At 49.1% G+C, this 17,616-nt stretch overlaps 1 protein-coding gene and 1 long non-coding RNA gene across 3 annotated transcripts; one reads left to right on the top strand and one right to left on the bottom strand.

The window, feature by feature from the left end:
- The first annotated feature begins 3,019 nt into the window (after positions 1–3,019).
- Positions 3,020–17,274, top strand: Pex26 (peroxisomal biogenesis factor 26). 2 transcript variants are annotated; one of them, XM_028880419.2, is made up of 5 exons: positions 3,026–4,269; positions 5,353–5,493; positions 7,266–7,576; positions 10,803–10,949; positions 14,424–17,274. In XM_028880419.2, the coding sequence occupies exons 1-5, from the start codon at positions 4,052–4,054 to the stop codon at positions 14,525–14,527; spliced, it is 921 nt and encodes a 306-aa protein (XP_028736252.1). In that variant the 5' UTR covers positions 3,026–4,051; the 3' UTR covers positions 14,528–17,274. The 2 variants fall into 2 exon arrangements, with proteins under 2 accessions (XP_028736253.1, XP_028736252.1); XM_028880420.2 differs by lacking the exons at positions 7,266–7,576; positions 14,424–17,274 and having other exon boundaries at positions 3,020–4,269; positions 10,803–10,944.
- LOC119087671 lies at positions 13,688–14,939 on the bottom strand. Its single transcript, XR_005091183.1, has 2 exons — positions 14,855–14,939; positions 13,688–14,206 (listed from the first exon to the last, which is right to left on the bottom strand). It is a non-coding gene; the product is annotated as an uncharacterized LOC119087671 (long non-coding RNA).
- Positions 17,275–17,616: the final 342 nt, after the last annotated feature.

Raw genomic sequence — 17,616 nt, 5'->3', positions numbered from 1 at the left:
ATTTATTTCTGATAAGGAAGATTTTTTTTAAAGGTTATTCTGCCATCTGCTGGACAAACCTGAAATAGTGAGAAATTTGTTAGGAATTAGAAAGACTTTTCCTGGCCTCAATCACACAGTGCTGGTGCCTCTGCTTGGTGGCAGTTTCACTTGGCCGACATGCTCTTTTGTGTGTGTGTGTGTGTGTGTGTGTGTGTGTGTGTGTGTGTGTGTGTGCGCGCGCGCGTGCGTGCGTGTTCTATCTTTTGCTGCTCTTTCAGCTCTGATTGTTTTTGGTCTGTGTGCACGTACTTGCCAGAGGTTGACATGCCTCTGTTGCTCTTCGACGTATCTTTCTGAGATGGGGTCTCTCACTGAAACTGGAGCCCATTGATTTGCTATTTTGGGTAGGCAGTCAGAACCAGAGATTTCCCTGTTTCCACTTCCAGTGCCCAGATTACAGGTGCGTGCCACCGCACCTCTCTTCTTTCTTTTTTATGTGGGTGTTGAGAATCCAAAATCAGATCCTCACACTTGCAACTAATCAGCAGAGTCACCAGTTGAGCTCTCTCCCAGTTCCTGCTCCTCTGAGTTTTCAGGGAACATTTTAAAACTCGGTTTGAGGGACTGGAGAGATGACTCAGAGGTTAACAACACTGCTGCTCTTCCAGAGGGCCCAGGTTTGAGTTTCAGCAGCACGCACATTCACAGACACCTGTAGCTCCATATATTGGGGGATCCAATGCAATACCCTCTTCTGGCCTTTGAAGGTACCAGACACAAATGTGATGCACAGACAAATATGCAGCAAAACACCTACCCACATTAAAAAAAAAATTTGAACAACTCAGTTTGAGAAACAGATGAGCTTTATGTTTTGCAACCCCATAATTATGTTATTACTAATGATCTTTATCATTTAGTGTTCAGTTGGAGGTGGAGCTGATGGAACATTTTGGCAGCCTCAGTCTGTACAACGCACATGCCAAGCATCTCTGCTTTGTTTTAGTGTTTTTCTGCAGGGGAATAAAGACTGTCTGTTGAGGAAGAGGGTCTCCTCACAATGACACAGAGAATATGTTGGTCCCAAAGGTGATGCTCCAAATACTGACCCCCAATAACAAGGGCCAGTGCAGGGAAAAAGGCCACATTTTCTGTGTGTTCTGTCCCTGTCTCTGGACTTGCTGTTAGAAAACAAACGTAAATGCATCTATGTGCTGGTCTCTCCATGGCTGTCCCATCTCCCTTCTCTTCCTTCTTAATCATCTGACAACACTTTTGACTGTACTTTACTTGCTTTATGTATGTATGCATGCATGTATGTATGTATGTATGATGTATGTATGTATGCATGTATTTACAAATGGGAGGCCTTTCTGTGTTGTCCAGGCTGGTCTCCAATTCCTGGCCTCACAATAATCTCTCCACATCGACTGCAGGAGTAGCTGGGTCTGCAGGCATGTGCACTTGTTTATTAGCAGCATTTGCTTCTTTTTGTTATTTGTTTCTTCTCGTTGTGATATAAGCTCCCCGAGGCTTTGTCCTTGGTTTCCGTGGGACCCTCAGTGTCTGGAACAATGTCTGCCACCTCCTAGCATCAGAAAGTGTTTGTAGGGCCAGTGAGATGGCTCAGTGGGTAGAGGAGCTTACCACCAAGCCTGGTGACCTGAGGTTGATCTCCAGGACACACATGGAGGAAGGAGAGACCTGACTCCTGCAGGCTGCCCTCTGACCTCCACACGAGTATGTGTAGGCACACAGACACATGTAGAACATTAAAATACGTATATTTTAGACTCATTTATTTTATGTGAGTGTTTTGCTTACATGTATGTGTAGCTTGAGTTTTCCTGCTTTGCTCACAGTCAGGACAAATCTTTGTCACCCGCCAGTCCCACAGCCGCTCAGACCCAACCAAGTAAACACAGAGACTTATATTGCATACAAACTGTATGGCCGTGGCAGGCTTCTTGCTAACTGTTCTTATAGCTTAAATTAGTCCATTTCCATAAATCTATACCTTGCCACGTGGCTGGTGGCTTACCGGCATCTTCACATGCTGCTGGTCATGGTGGCGGCTGCAGTGTCTCTCCCCGTCAGCCTTCCACTTCCCAGAATTCTCCTCCCTCTTTGTCCCACCTACTTCCTGCCTGGCCACTGGCCAACCAGTGTTTTATTTATTGACCAATCAGAGCAATTTGACATACAGACCGTCCCACAGCATGTATGTATGTGCACCATGTGCAAGCCTGGTGCCCCAGGAAGTCAGAGGAGGGCACTGGATCCCCTGGAACTAGAGTTACAGATGGTTGTGAGCAGCTACGTGGGTACTGGGAATTGAACCCAGGTTTTCTGCAAGAACAAGTGCTCTTAACCGCTGAGCTATCTCTCTAGTCCCTAGGGGAAAAACAAATTAAACAGTACTTTAAACGAGTAATATCCTGGGCTTTTCACCTTACATATCACAGTACCAGTGTCTGACAGACTTGACATTTCTGTCTCAGCTGTCTGAGGACTTGCTGCAGCGACTTAAAGATGGCTGCGTCAGTGTTAGCAAAAAGAGAAAGGCATATATGAGGTGAGCAGGCCCTGGCCTGGTGCCTAGCTGTCCTACCCAGTCTCTAAGGGAGCAAGTGATTCTAGGAAAGCTTGGGAGAGAGTTCAGAAGCTAGAGAAACGGACAAATGTAAAACAAAAGGGCTGAGTACAAATGTAGAAGAGTTAGGAAACCCTGTCTGAAGCACACAGATAATGAGTGATTTATGTATCTATTTAAAATTATATAATTGCAAGCTGGTATATAATAGCAACTGAGAACAGTCTGATTCCTGAGTTTGAGGCCAGCATGGTCTATAAAGGGAGTTCCAAGAGAGCCAGGGCTACACAGAGAAACCCTGTCTCAACAAACAAACAAACAAACAAACAAACAAACAAACAAACAAACATATAACAGCTGCCACTTAGCATTTCTTACTTTGGTCCCAGTACTATATTGAAAGATTGCCTTACACATGTATGGCTTTGTTTTTATGATATTTTTATTTTACATAAACAATGCGGGGCCCAGGAGCTTATGTAACTCATTTGTGTGTTGTTGGTTCATCTGCTGAATATAGAGCACAGATCAGTTCTATCTCCACCCCGACATTCCTTTCAGCCAAAAGAGGCTTCCTTTGGTTTGACAGTGTTTTTGAGGCTTACTTGTTGCGTGGCCTACCTCGACTGTAAAACAGAGTAATAATCGTCCTTAACTCACAGAGATGCAGAAATAACTGAGACCGCACAGAAGGCACTTTGCCTGTGCCACGCTTCCGAAGCATCGAACCCAGGAAGGGGAAACAGCCAGCTTTGTTGCTTCCTTTCATTGTCTGTCCTACGCTCCCTGCTGACATCTTCAACGCACCCCATCGGAGGTCCAGAAAAAAGGCGCAGGTAGCTTCACCTCCTTATTGGAATTTCTTCCGTCCGGCCTCTTCCGGTTAGTGAGGGAAGGATCGTATTTCACAGGACATCGGCGATTTCACTAATGGTTCAGCTGCCCCAACTTTTCCAACCCAAAGCTGGTGAGCGCTGGTGCGTTCTCCATGGCGGATGACAGTCTCTGGGTGCCAGAGGTTTGAGGTTGTAGTCGGAACGCCCTAAGCTTCGCAAAGCCAAGAGGTCAGGACTACAACTCCCAGAGTCCCGCGCTCCAGGGCGCGCGCGTGCGCCATAGTGGCGGGGGGCGGAGGCGGAGGTGTCCGCCTCTGTAGGTTCAGAGTAGGGTTCTGTTGGCGCGTTTGTGACTCTGGTTTCTCAGGTCCTTCCAGCACTTGTCGAGGTGCCTGGCGTTTGGCAGCATCTCGACTTATGTGCAGGCCAGTCCCTCGAGAGTTAGGCTGTCGGTGAGCGCAGGCTGTGCCTCGGGTCCAGCGTCTTCACGGTCCTTTCCTAGGAACTGACTTGGAGAGGCGTGGAGGGGAAGAGTACGAGGCCTGCGGGTCATCTGCCGGGCCCACTCCAGATTTCCAGGAGTCTCCGGAGAAGCTGCCCTCCTGACGTGTGAGGAGACCCGGCCGAGCCCAGGCTGGCTATGAAGAGCGACGCCTCGACTTCTGCAGCCCCCTTGAAAGGGCTCGGGGGCCCTTTGCGGAGCAGCGAGCCCGCGCGTGCCCTGCCGGCTGTGTCACCCGGGGCGCACCTGCTAGAGGAGGCGGCCGACCTGTTGGTGGTGCATCTGGACTTCCAAGCCGCACTAGAGACTTGCGAACGGGCTTGGCAGAGCCTGGCCGAGGAGCCCGCAAGTGGCACGTATGTGCTGGGCTGAGTTCCTTTCTGGATCCTTTTGGGGGAGGAACTCGGTCTCAGAATGTCTGGCGTTGCCAGATTGCACCAGCCTTACACCTTGCTTTCACTAGGAGATCCACTCGGAGAGAGAGGCTGGTTGCTTATTCTGCACCCGTTACTGAGGAAGAAAGGGTCACTGTACAATGAAGACGTCAAATCATGCAACAGTTTTGGGGGGAGCCGCAGCCAATTCTTTGCTCACTCTTTCAGTGAGGAAGGACAGGGTGAATGTACATCAAGTGTTCAGTCGTAAGGGGGTTTAGTAAGCAGCCAGCAGGAGGCCTCCTTTGGGGACCCACCCATTCACTCCCGTCCTTGTCAGATCATGGAAAATGGGGGTCAAGGCAGAAGTGTGGTCTGGTCCTGTTAAGTACTGGATGAATTAGTTTTAGGAAGTCCTTGCGGTTTCTAATGCATAGTCCTCCTCTGGCAGCTGGGGGCGCCACTTCTCTGTGGAGTGTAAACCTTCCCTAGAGCTGTGAGCATACTAGGGAGGGAGTTGGCAGAATGAATGGTCAATGTTGATAGCAGAGAAGCCAAACCTGGAGAGATGAGCTGTGGTTTTAGATGGGTGGAGGCTGCACAGCGAATGTTGAGGGCGTTGCTTATGTCCCTCCCTGGACGTAGATAATTCTAAAAGGCCAGCTGGGTTCCCACGTGAACACCGGGTCAGACACCTGCCTCCAAGCCCACTTCTCACTGAGCACACGGTTGACCCCACTCTCCTTCCGTGCACACCCGTTGGCTGCCTGCTTGCTGCGTGCCATTCCCACAGGATTACTTTTCAGCTCACCCAATTCTGATTCCACCTGGATGCAAAGATGTGTGTTGGGCAATAGCTCGTTTTTCCTCTAAAAGGTTTCCAGAACTTAACTCCAGGGGGAAGGGCAGCCCAAGAGACCAGTGGTGAGGCTTGGTCCAATAAATAACAGAAAAGGTAAGGGTGGTGGCCTCTGAGTTGGAAGCTGGACACCAGTCCCCGAGTGGAAGAGGGAATGGTTAGAGGGGAAGCCCTTCTCAAGCTGACGTGAGTCTTTCTGCCGACAGTGTTGTGGAGGTGAGGTGCTCCCTGTGTGTTGTGGGGATCCAGGCTCTGGCAGAAATGGATCGGTGGAGAGAAGTCCTGCCCTGGGTCCTCCAGTATTACCAGGTTCCTGAAAAGCTTCCTCCCAAAGTCCTGGAGCTGTGGTAGGTCCTTGTTGCTGACGCTGGGTCAGTGTAGGAACCCAAGTCCTCTCGAGTCAGGGTCTCATGACTCCTTTGTCCTCCTCCTCCTCCTCCATCAGTTCCCTTCAGATTCAGGTCTCCCCACTCTGACCTCAACCCACAGGAGCTAAGGATGAGGAAGGAGGCATTTGGGTGTAGGACAGAAGAAAAGAGAGCTCACACAGGATAGTAGAGAAGCAGGCTAATGAGAGGACAGGGCCAGTCACGCCTCCTGCTGTCTCCTGGGGATTTCTAATTCTTAAAAAAAATTTTTTTGGCATCTATTTTGTGTATGTGGGTATGTGTATAAGTGGTGTGTGTGTGTGTGTGTGTGTGTACTTACGTACGTACGCACGCACGCGCGCATGCATGGCATATGTGCATGTGTATATGTGGGTGCACATGCATGTGTGCTTGGAGATCAGAGAGGGCATTTGGGTCCTCTATCAGTCTCTGCTTTATTCCTTTGAGGCAGGGGCTCTCCCTGAACCTGACGCTCACATTCTTTCTTGGCTAGGCTGTTAGCCAGCAAGTCCCAGTGGTCCTCCTGTCTCTTCCCCCTCGATGCTGGGATTATAGATGCGGGTGGACCACATCCTGCTTGTTATGTGGGTGCCAGGCCCCCAACTCTGATCCTCAGGATTGCACAGCTAAGGCTCTTTTTAAAAAAATATTTTTTTTGTTTTATTTTATTATGTGTATGGATGCTTTGCCTGAATGTATTACATGCATTGCATGACATGCATTGTGTGCCTGCACTACATGCATGCCTGATGCCCACAGATGCCAGAAGAGGGTGCTGGATCCCCTGAAACTGCAGTTACAGACCCTTGTGAGCCTCCATGTAGGTGCTAAGAATTGAACCTGGGTCCTCTGGAGGAACAGCCAGTGCTCTTAACCTCTGAGCCATCTCGCAAACCCTTTAGTCTCTAAATCTTTTTTTCCCCCTCCAGACAGGGTTTCGCTGTATAATAGCCTTGGCTATCCTGGGACTAACTTTGTAGACCAGGCTGGCCTTGAATATACAGAGATCTGCTTGCCTCTGCCTCCCAAGTGCTGAGATTAAAGGCATATGACACCATGCCCTGCTAGCAATCTCCAATTCTTAAAAAAAAAAATTATTATTATTTTAAAAAATTGTGTGTGTATGTGTGTGTGTGTGCACATGAATGCCTGTGTGTGTGTGTGTGTGTGTGTGTGTGTGTGTGTGTGTGTGCGCGCGCGCATTTGCGCACATGAATGCCAGTGCCCTTGGAGGCCAGGAGATGGTCTCAGATATCCCAGAACTGGAGTTGCAGGTGGTTGTGAGCTGTCCAATATGGGTCTGTGAATCAAACTCCAGTCCTCTGTAAGAGCAGTACGCACTATTAATCATTATCTCTAACCTCCCAGTTTTTAATTCTTTTTTTTTTTTTTTTTTTTTTTTTTTTTTTAAGATTTACTTATTATATATACAGTGTTCTGTCTGCAGGTCAGAAGAGGGCACCAGATCTCATTACAGATGGTTATAAGCCACCATGTGGGTGCTGGGAATTGAACTCGGGACCTCTGGAAGAGCAGTCAGTGCTGTTAACCACTGAGCCATCTCTCCAGCCCCCAGTTTTTAATTTTTGACAGTGTCTGTGTCCCACAGGGTAGGGCTGGAGGACCTGGGAGGGTAGGATTGCAGAAATTTGTGGGTTTGAGAATGAGTCACCTATAGAGAGAGTACTGATTCTTCTCTTTTGGGGATTGTGTTGTTTTGGGGGACACAGCATCCTTCTACACAGCAAACTGGAAGAGCCTGGGGCTGTGCTGGCTGTGGCTGATGCCTGGCTCCAAGACCCAGACAATCAGGGGCTTCCTGAGTACGGATCACTGGCAGAACTCCACTTGCTCCGGGTGCTGCTACCCTTGGGCCGCTTGTCAGAGGCCCAGGGGCTAGCGGAGGGCTCTGCAGCTTTCAGCGAGGAGCAGCGGGAAGAAGCGCTGCAGGCCATCCACACAGCACAGCAACAGCGGACGCAGGAGCACCTGAGGCAGGAGCACCCGAGTTCTCAGGAGCAACAGAAGCTGAGCCAGCAGGGTAAGACATCAGGGCTCCCTGGCCTCTGCAAAGGGGTCCCATGGTGTCCCCTGTACCTTCCTGGTTTTCCTAAGATTAGAAATGTAAGAATTTAAGTCACAGGATGGAAAGCCACTGTATTGCATTACAAACCAAGCTAGGCTTTCTGAAGTTGGAACGCCAGGAGAGTCTACATAGGGGAGGTGTTGCTGGGGTCCCCTGGCCCTGATTTGTCTTCCAAGTGCTGGGATTAAGGGCCGGTTGTGGTAGTGCACACCTTTAATCCCAGCACTCAGGAGGCAGAAGCAGGCGGATCTCTGTGAGTTTGAGGCCAGCCTGGTCTATAGAATGAGTTCTAGGAGAGCCAGGGTTTTACAGAGAAACCCTGTCTTGAAAAAACAAAACAAAACAGAAAAGAAAGAAAGAAAAGATGCTTTTCTTTGGGGTCTGATTAGTCATTTCCTTGGGATCCTCTCACTGGATTATTGCAACCATCATGCTGGCTCTAATGCACACACAGCTTAACTCGGTAATTTATGAAATAAAAATGACCTCCTTCAGCTTTGGGTCTTTGTGCCCGGCCTCCTCTCTGCCTTCACTTACCTAGGGCTTTTGAATGTTTTGTTTTTTGAGCTGAGGTCTGCCTTGTTTATTAGTGTGCAGTTGTGCTACCCAGTGGCTTCTGGTCGCGTCCTCACAAGGCAATAGAGTGGGGCTGGGAGTGGGATTGTTCTGTTACAGGAACTTAAAGGCCTTTGGCTCCAAACTGTCTTTGCTCCCCAGTCCTTTCGGTTCCCATTCCTTCAGTCTGTGTGTGAATACTTCCAAGATTAGAACATTACCTGTCTCCCGGAGTGTGCCTTCTGTCTTTTTTAAAGATTTATTTTTATTATTTTAAATTATGTGTATGTATGTGTCTGTGTATGGATATGTAGGTGCCCATGGAGGCTAGAGACATCAGATCCCCCTGGAGCTGGAGTTATAGGCAGTTGTGAACCCCACAGTGTGGATGCCAGGAACTGAACATATAATATGTGTACGTGTAGAAATAATGTGTGAAGCCGGGCGGTGGTGGCTCACGCCTTTAATCCCAGCACTGGGGAGGCAGAAGCAGGCAGATCTCTGTGAGTTTGAGGTCAGCCTGCGCTACAGAATAAGTTCCAGGAAAGGCTCCAAAAGCTACACAGAGAAACCCTGTCTCAAAAAACCAAACGAAAACAAAACAAAAGAAATAATATGTGTGTGTGTGTTTTATTATAGAAAAGGTTGCTATGATATCACTTTATTGTGTGGTGGAATAAATAAACTAAATAAAAATTTAGGTATGGCAAAAATGATTGTAAATTAAACAAAACAAAAAACAAACACACCAAAATTAACCAGACCAAAGTGGGGTGGTATTGTGTTCCCCAAAATATTCTGCATGCTAATAAACTTATCTGGGGTCAGAGAAGAGAACAGCCACAATATTAAACATAAAGGATAGGCAGTGGTAGCACACGCCTTTAATCCTAGCATTCCAGAGGCAGAAATCCCTCTGGATCTCTGTGTGAGTTTAAGGCCACATTGGAAACAGCCCGGCATGGTGACTCACGCCTTTAATCCCAGAAAGTGAGCCTTTAATCCCAGGGAGTGATGGCAGAAAACAGAAAGATATATAAGGCGTGAAGACCAGAAACTAGAAGCATTTGGCTGGTTAAGCTTTTAGGCTTTTGAGCAACAGTTCAGCTGAGACCCATTCTGGATGAGGAAACAGGATCAGCTGAGGAACTGGCAAGGTGAGGTAGCTGTGGCTTGTTCTGTTTCTCTGATCTCCAGCATTCACCCCAGTAACTGGTCTCAGGTTTGATTTTATTAATAAGAACTTTTAAGATTCATGCTACACCAAAAGACTATACAATTCAGTGAACTTCTATATGGTTTGAATAGCCAATCAGAACAGAAGCTATGGAGTTTCACTTTGGATTTTCTACTTCCACATTGAATATATTTTTATGTACTTAGTCACCATCAGAGACAAAGTATCTGTTTCAGAGTAGAACTAGAAAAACAATTGGCTTTATACCTTTCTTCAGCATCTTCTGTCTTTGGATAGCTTGGGGATTGTTAAATTTTCTTCTTTTTGGAATTTACATGGAAGCCTGCTATTTTAATCAGGAAATTATGATCGTGTTCTCCAAAGTGCTCTTCTCTGTGGACCTGCTGGGATCACCTCTCTTCTTTGCTGGCAGGCTCTTGGTTTCAGGAGCTGCCTGTGGCTGCCAGGTCGTCCACCATTGCCTTAGTTAGGTTTCTGTTGCTGTGATAAAACAACCAAAAGCAATTTGGGGAGGAAAGGGTTTATTTCATCTTACACTTCCATATCATAATCCATCATTAAAGGAAGTCAGGGCAGGAACTGAAGACAGGAACCTGGAGGTAGTAACTGACTCAGAAGCCATGGAGGAGTGCTGCTTACTGGCTTGCTTCTCATGGTTTGTTCAGCCTGCTTTACTTATAGAACCCAGGACCATCACCCAGGGATGGTCCCACCCCCTGTGGGATAGGCTCACCTACATTGATAATTAATGAAGAATATGTGCCACAGGCAGGTCTGGTGGGGACATTGTCTCAGCAGAGGTTCTCTCTTCCCATTCTAGTCTGTGTCAAGGTGACATGAAGATTAACAGCACAGCCGTAACCTCTGTGCAGGTCCAGGGGCTTCTGTCAGGACCGGCACCACTTGTCTTTGGGCTACCAGTAGTCATGATTTTATTCACAATCCCAGTCTTGATTCTCTACTGCATATATTAAAACCCTTCATTTCTCTGTGTTAATGTGTCACTAGTAAGGCTCTGAGTTATTTCACATGTCAATTTGTCACGTGAAGAATGCTGTAAAATAAAGGGGCTGTTTTCAGACACACGCTTACACAGCTGAGTGGGTCTTGTGTGCGCTGACTGTGTCTTCATACAGCCTGTCCTTAAACTGTCTTTGGACAGCTGTGGGTGTAGCTCAATGGTAGAGTAATTGCCAAGCGTCTGCAAGGTCATGGATCCATCCCCAGCATTGCAAAAGCCAAACCCAACCCCCAAACAAACAATGCCATTTTTAGAGCTTTCAGAGTTTTCTTTTGAACGATTTCATGAGCTGTACAAGGAAATCATTCTCATTCTATTTTGATTGACTCTTCAGCTCTAGCTCAAGGCTCAGAGCCCGGGAGGCTGACTTGCCCGACTCACCCTGCAATGCTCTGTCCCCTGGTCAGGTTCATTCTCCTGGAAGTTGATGTCACTGCTGAGGTTGCTTCGCCAGCTTTGGGGCTCTGTGACGAGCTACCTTCTCTCTCAGCCCTTCAAAAAGAGCCTCCTGGCCGCCTTGATCCTCTGTCTCTTGGTTCTGCGGTTTGACCCAGGTGAGTGAAGGGGCACCTACGGCAGGGCCTGTGGGAGCAGGTGCTGCTGGGCAGGGGCCACCCCCTGTGACACTGTGACATTGTTCTCTGAGCCTCTCCATAGAGAATGTGTGTCAGCCTCACTTGGAAGGAGAGACCAGGCCTAGAACCTAGGAGAGCAGTTGGAGAACATTTACCACCCTGCTGATGGAGTCACCTAGGCCTCTGCTCCATCCAGAGACGATCTCTAGGCAGAATGCAAGATAAGGAAGCCTTCCTCATCATAACACCTGAAATAGTCTGTTGATCCAAGTGTCTCCTGGCTAGTGTGACCTTGAAGTTGTAAATGAAATTCTGGTGCACTTTAGAAGGTGTGGGAAAATAACTGGGAATGATCTTCTGGTTACAGAACCTTCCCTGGTGCTGTGTGCTGGGCCTCAGGGTGCCTAGTCTCTTCTGCTTCACTTGAGAGAGAGAGAGATGAGCTTTCCGGAGGAGACTTGGGAAGGCACCTGATTTTGTGATCACCCAGATGTGCAGACGCTGGGCCACAGTTAGGGGACCACTATTCGAGAAACACACCCTGCCCAAGGTCTTGCTGTGTAGTACAGAATGTCCTCAAACGGTTTTGTTTCAGCCTCCTGAATGCTGGGAATGTAGGTGTGCATCACGAGGCCAGGTTTTCTGCCTCACTTTCTCTGAGTTGTGAGTTAGTCTCTGCTTTTCTCAAGAATTTAGACTTAGGGTAGAATTATGCAACTTTCAAAACCAAGGGGAAATGAAAAACCTTGATATTAGTCCATGCCTTTTCTTTCATTTTTGGTTGAGAAATCCAATAACCAGAGAGGTCAAGTGAAGAGACCAGAGTCCACAGTTTGCCTGCTTTCAAAGCTGCCACCTTTTGACTTTAGGTCTGGCTTTCCTCACTTCCCTTTCTGTGGTCAGAGTTGGTTTAACCCTTTGCTGGACTCAGAGCAGGAATGTTCCCTCTGGACAGCTCTGTTGGTTATACAGAAAAATCACGGGCAGCTTCCAGAAACACTGAAAAAGATGGGTGAGCAGCCACACCCGACATGGGGAGCACAGTCTGAGCACTGGAAAAACAGATTTAAGAAAGGGAAGTGTGGTTTGTGTGATTTACGTCTGTCCCGTGCTGTCTGCTCTGTAGGTGTGATAAGAATTTAGGAATTCCTTATGACTTCCCCTAAACCCTTTTCTGTCACTAACGCTGATCTCCTAAACGGTTCCAAGCCGTTGAACTTGGCCGTGCACTGGGCCCCTCAGAGCTTCCTCAGGAGAGGAGGACCTGGGGCTGGGCTGCAAATAGAGCTTGGAAGAAGACGGTCAGTTGCTGTAAAGAAAAAGAACATGTGTGGAGGGCCGGGTAGTGTTTGGTGGTAGATGTCACATGTGTGGAGGGCCGGGGGGGGGGGGGGGGGGGGTAGTGTTTGGTGGTAGATGTCACATGTGTGGAGGGCCGGGTAGTGTTTGGTGGTAGATGTCACATGTGTGGAGGGCCGGGTAGTGTTTGGTGGTAGATGTCACATGTGTGGAGGGCCAGGGTAGTTTTTGGTGGTAGATGTCACATGTGTGGAGGGTCAGGGTAGTTTTTGGTGGTAGATGTCACATGTGTGGAGGGCGGGTAGTTTGGTGGTAGATGTACATGTGTGGAGGGGGGTGTTTGGTGGTAGATGTCACATGTGTGGAGGGTCAGGGTAGTTTTTGGTGGTAGATGTCACATGTGTGGAGGGCCGGGTAGTGTTTGGTGGTAGATGTCACATGTGTGGAGGGCCGGGGTAGTGTTTGGTGGTAGATGTCACATGTGTGGAGGGCCGGGTAGTGTTTGGTGGTAGATGTCACATGTGTGGAGGGCCGGGTAGTGTTTGGTGGTAGATGTCACATGTGTGGAGGGCCGGGGTAGTGTTTGGTGGTAGATGTCACATGTGTGGAGGGCCGGGGTAGTTTTTGGTGGTAGATGTCACATGTGTGGAGGGCAGGGTAGTTTTTGGTGGTAGATGTCACATGTAGCACGTGTGAAGCATGAGGCTCCATCCCCAGCCTTAGAGGAATAAATAAATCCCTTTCTCTCTCCACTCCCTCTGCATCGTGTGTGTGTGTGTGTGTGTGTGTGTACGTGTGTGCGTGTGTGCGTGTGTGCGTGTGTGCGTGTGTGCGTGTGTGCGTGTGTGTGTGTGTGTGTGTGTGTGTGTGTGTGTGTGTGTGTTCCCACCCTGCCTGGCTTTCACATGGGTTTTCAGGATTCAAACCAACATCTTCACACTTGTTCACAGCACTTTACCCACCACGCCCTTTCCTCAGCCCAGAACACTGCTCCTCCCCATTTTGAGGGGCAGGTCTGTGTATTGCTCAGCCTCGCCTCAACCTCTAGTCCCAGCTGAAGCTCCTGCCTCAGTCTTCTAAGAACCCGGGGTGTTTTTTCTGTTTAAGAAAGAAATATGTATTCCTCATTTGGAGGCCAAGGAGGAGCTGAGATACCATGCTTGCCTGGTATGCACTGGGGCCTGGGTTCCCACGAGACATGGTGCGGTGGCACATCCCTGTGCTCCCAGAATTTAGGGGACAAAGGCAGAAGGGTCAGAGGGCCAGTCATCCTTGCCTGTAGAAGTCCCAGGCCAGCCTGGGCTATATAAGACCCTGTCTCAAACAAAATAAAACAATCTACCCAGATCAAACCAAAACAAAGATGGAAATATATATTTCTTGTTTGCTTTTTAAATCTGTAATCCAAACAAGGAAAATAAACACAGGGTAGATTTTTATTTTTAATGTAGTTAATCTCTGGTAAAATAGGTAATATTGTCGTAAGGCTCCAAACTGAAAAAGCATAGAAAGGTACAGAACGTAGTGAAAGTCTCCTGAAATGACTCTCCCCATGGGTAGCCATTGCTACCAGTGTATTTCTTTTTCCAATGAAGTAGAATTGGGGCTTAATAAGCATTGTTTTTAGATTTTAAAAAAGTGTGTATGAGTCTGCATGTATGTGTGTGCACCCCATGCATGCCTGGTGCTTTTGGAGGCCAGAAGTGTTGGATCCCCTGGAACCAGTATTACAGATGGTCGTGAGCCTCCTTGTGAGTGCTGGGAACTGAACCCAGGCCTTTGCAAGAGCAGCCAGTGCTCTTAACCACTGAGCTTCTCTCCAGCCCCAATAAAAATAATTTAATGTAGGTCTGAGCATGGAACTGAAGAAAGAGGCCCTCAGAAGGAAGCGAGACGCACCTGGAAGCGCAGGTGTGGGCTTCTGGAGTCACCAGCGTCTGTGTATAAATCAGAAAGATTCAGATGTAATACGTCTGGATTCCTTTCTAGATTATTTAAGGTTATTGTAATTCTAGTGGAGAAAGCCTATCTCAGAGAAAGAGAAATTCCTTGTTATTGAGGAGGCTTCGAACAGCAGGAGGCCCAGATGTGTTTGCTAGCCACCATGGAGGGGCTGAGGGAAAAGCACTCATGGTAGGTTTTCCTTCCCCACAGCAACTCCTTCTTCGCTGCCCCTCCTCTACCAGCTGGTCCAGCTCTTTCGCCGGATCCAGAAGGCCACACTCTCTCGGCTCTACCCACTCGCCCTCCGTGACTGAGTGGTCCTGCCCCGGCTGCCTTGGCCTCCTGCAGTCCACAGCTACAGAAGCAGAGACGTTGTGTCCGGTGGCTGAGCCCCAGCTGGCTCTGTGGGCCCGGGCCCACATCGTTCCAGAGAGAGAGACACACACACACACACACACACACACACACACACACACACACACACACACACACACGGAGGCAGGTGAGCTGTGGCTGGCTGCCTGTGAACCCTCCCTTTGGCATCCCACTGTGAGGGGGCCTCAGAGGGAGTGTGGAAATAGTGATGCCCAAGGCCCAGCCACCCAGAGCAGAGGTCTGGCTGCTCAGAACAGTTCTCTTACCTCTTACTGCAACAGCTCCTCAGAAAGGAGGGTTCCAGAGCAGGGAATGTGTCTTGAAACACTGTTGTCTCGACAAAGGCCGAGGGTGCTTTCCAGGCTGGGTGCTGAGGGAGCTGGGGGTTCACAAACATCTGGTGGAGTGGCCTTTGGCCTTCGGCTTCTGAGAAACTTACCTCTGAGAATTGCTCCACTGCGCAGTATTTGAGTTCCAGTGAAACCAGAGCTGCCTCTTCTCCCATGCTCCTCCCACAGGCGCCAGAATTACAAGTCAGTCGACCATCCCCTCCCGCTGGTCCTCCAGTGGGCAGGAGGCTTCTGCCTGAGGCGGTTTGTTATTCAGGCAGAATGTGGCTTCTGACCCACCCAGGTGACCGCTGGGAGCAAAGTGAGCCTGCCTGACCTTATCTCCGGGGAATGTGATCTTTCTTGGTGCCTCTTAGTCTTAGCTCAGTTTTCCAGGATGCCAGGGGCCAAGCACAGCTCTCGTGGACCCACTGTACCCCACGACCCTTTGACCTGTCCAGCTAGCTCTGGCACACACTGTGGCAGGTCCCTCTCTCTGCCCTGCTGTCCTAGTTGCTGTCTGTGGTTTGTATAATGCCCGTGTGGCATGGGAAGTAGGCCAGTCTCAGAGCTCTGAGAGCTGAAAATGGAACTGGGTAATCAGGTGATCTGGAAGAGCCGAGGGGGCTGGGCCGAGGGGGCTGATGGGGGCCGAAGGGACAAACCCCAGGGACGAGGCACTGGACTTGTTTCAGCTTTTCTTTTGATGACCACAAAGGTCTCGAATGTTTCTGTCTAAATAAATGCAGAGCATTCCGGTCCCGCCAGTATGGCGGCCCTCAGCCGGCCACCCATGCCAGATCTCTGTCAGAGTGGATGATGGGAATGCAGAGAGGGTTTGCTAGCTTTTTGCTGGTTGATTTTTAGGAACTGTGAGTCAACAGTTTCTCCTTAGAAGAGGAAACTTGACAGACACTTAGAATTCCATCTGAATCCTGAGGACTTGGGAGCCTTGCTAGCCTTTCCCTGTCCGTTTGTGTACGGCTATTAAATAGACCCCGGCTCACTGGGAAAGAAAAGGACTCGGGAAGGGTTGGAATCCCTTGATGAGGATTCCTCTCTTGCTTGCTTTTGACTTGGGAGTTTCACTGTTGTTACCCAACTTGGCCCAGAACTCCAGGACTCGAGCGATGAACTCCACCCACCAGTGGAGTTCTTGAATATTTGTGACTCACGCGCTTTTATGAGAATGATTTTGAACTGAGAATCTGGACATTCACTGCCCTAGAAAAAGCTCCCTAATGGCTTCCATGGCCACGGGATAGAAATGCAGATTCTTCTGAAAGGAAACAGGCCCAGGGTTTGCAGGTTTGGCCGATAGCGCCTCTGCTGTGCTACCCTGTTCCCTGGGCACTCTGTATTCTAGCTGCCAGGCCCTCCTCAGGCCTCTGCTGTGGCTTAGCTTTACTGCTGGAGGGTCTTGTAGCAGCAGCTCTGCCCCAGGAGACCCTGGGCTGTTCAGGCTTGCTCAAGGGGCGCCCAACATCCTTGCCAGCTCTTTCTCTTTCCCAGCCTCCATCTCAAGCCCCCCCCCCTGCAGTGGTGACTTGGTGGTGGTGGGGTTGTTTACCCCCTCCAGTGCTGGAGCTCTTTGAAGCTGCAGAGCAAGGCTCACATCCCTGCTCTGCTGTGTGGGTGAGCGTTGGGCAGAGTTCAGCCTTCTCATCTGTAAGTCAGCCCTCAGCTCCCAGGGACTCGCACATGCGTAAAGGGGCACTTAGGAAGCTGTTGGCACATTCTCCTGCCCTGAGGAAGAGTTCTCGTGAGTGGTTGCTGAGCCGAGGCCTAGCTGAGCATGCGTAAGTGCTCAGAGGGGTGAACAAGTGGGCGATCGAAGAGGGCGTGTGCTTTTGGCAACGTGTGCGGCCCCCTGCTATGAAACCCGGAATGTATAGGCTTGGTTGTGCCCAGCTTGTCTCTGCTCTCTCCCGATCCTCTCCGTGGGGCTCTGGTTATCCTCCCGAACGCTGCGGGGCTGTCTGTACCCAGCCCTAACCACCTGCCAGTCAGGTGAGGAACTTGCAGCCCAAACTGCTGCTGTTACTTTGGCCTTTCCAAGGATGTAGGCTGGTCCTCAGCTCTGGGCTTAACGAGGTCAGAGTGAAGGGAGGGCCTTCTTGGTAGACCAGTATGGTAGCCATCAGCCAGAGGTGGCTTTTGAGCATGAAATGTGGCTCATCTATGTAGACACATTCTGTGATTGTAAAACGTACACACTAGATGTCAAAGACCAAGTACTAAAACATAAAAATAAAACTAAAATGAAAGAATGGAAATACAAAGATTTTTATATTGATTGAATGTTGAAATGATAGTATTTTGAATATATTGGGTTAAATAAAATCTACTGAAACTAATTTCAGCTGTTTCTACTTTTTGTAGTGTGGCTTTTGGAGTGTTTAAAATGTCTTAGGCTGCATGCATTTGAATAGTGCTATTCAAGACACCACACATACTGGCCGGTTTCAGAGGGGGATTGATGTCCGAGAAGAGCAGTGCATGCTGGGATTGGGAGATGCTGGGCCTAGAGCCGGCTCAGTTGCAGATGGTATCTTGCAGCCACCTTCTTTTTCAGTTAACGAAACCGAGACAGAAAGGTGAAACCATTTGTCCTAAGTCACAGCCTGAATAAGACCCAGGCCTCCTGACCCTCCTAGCGTTCTTACCCGGTCCCTCCTGACCCAGTCTTCTCTGCCACT

This window comes from Peromyscus leucopus, chromosome 3 (assembly GCF_004664715.2).
Source record: "Peromyscus leucopus breed LL Stock chromosome 3, UCI_PerLeu_2.1, whole genome shotgun sequence".
NCBI classification, from domain to species: domain Eukaryota; kingdom Metazoa; phylum Chordata; class Mammalia; order Rodentia; family Cricetidae; genus Peromyscus; species Peromyscus leucopus.
This window is presented reverse-complemented; position numbering and strand designations above follow the sequence as displayed.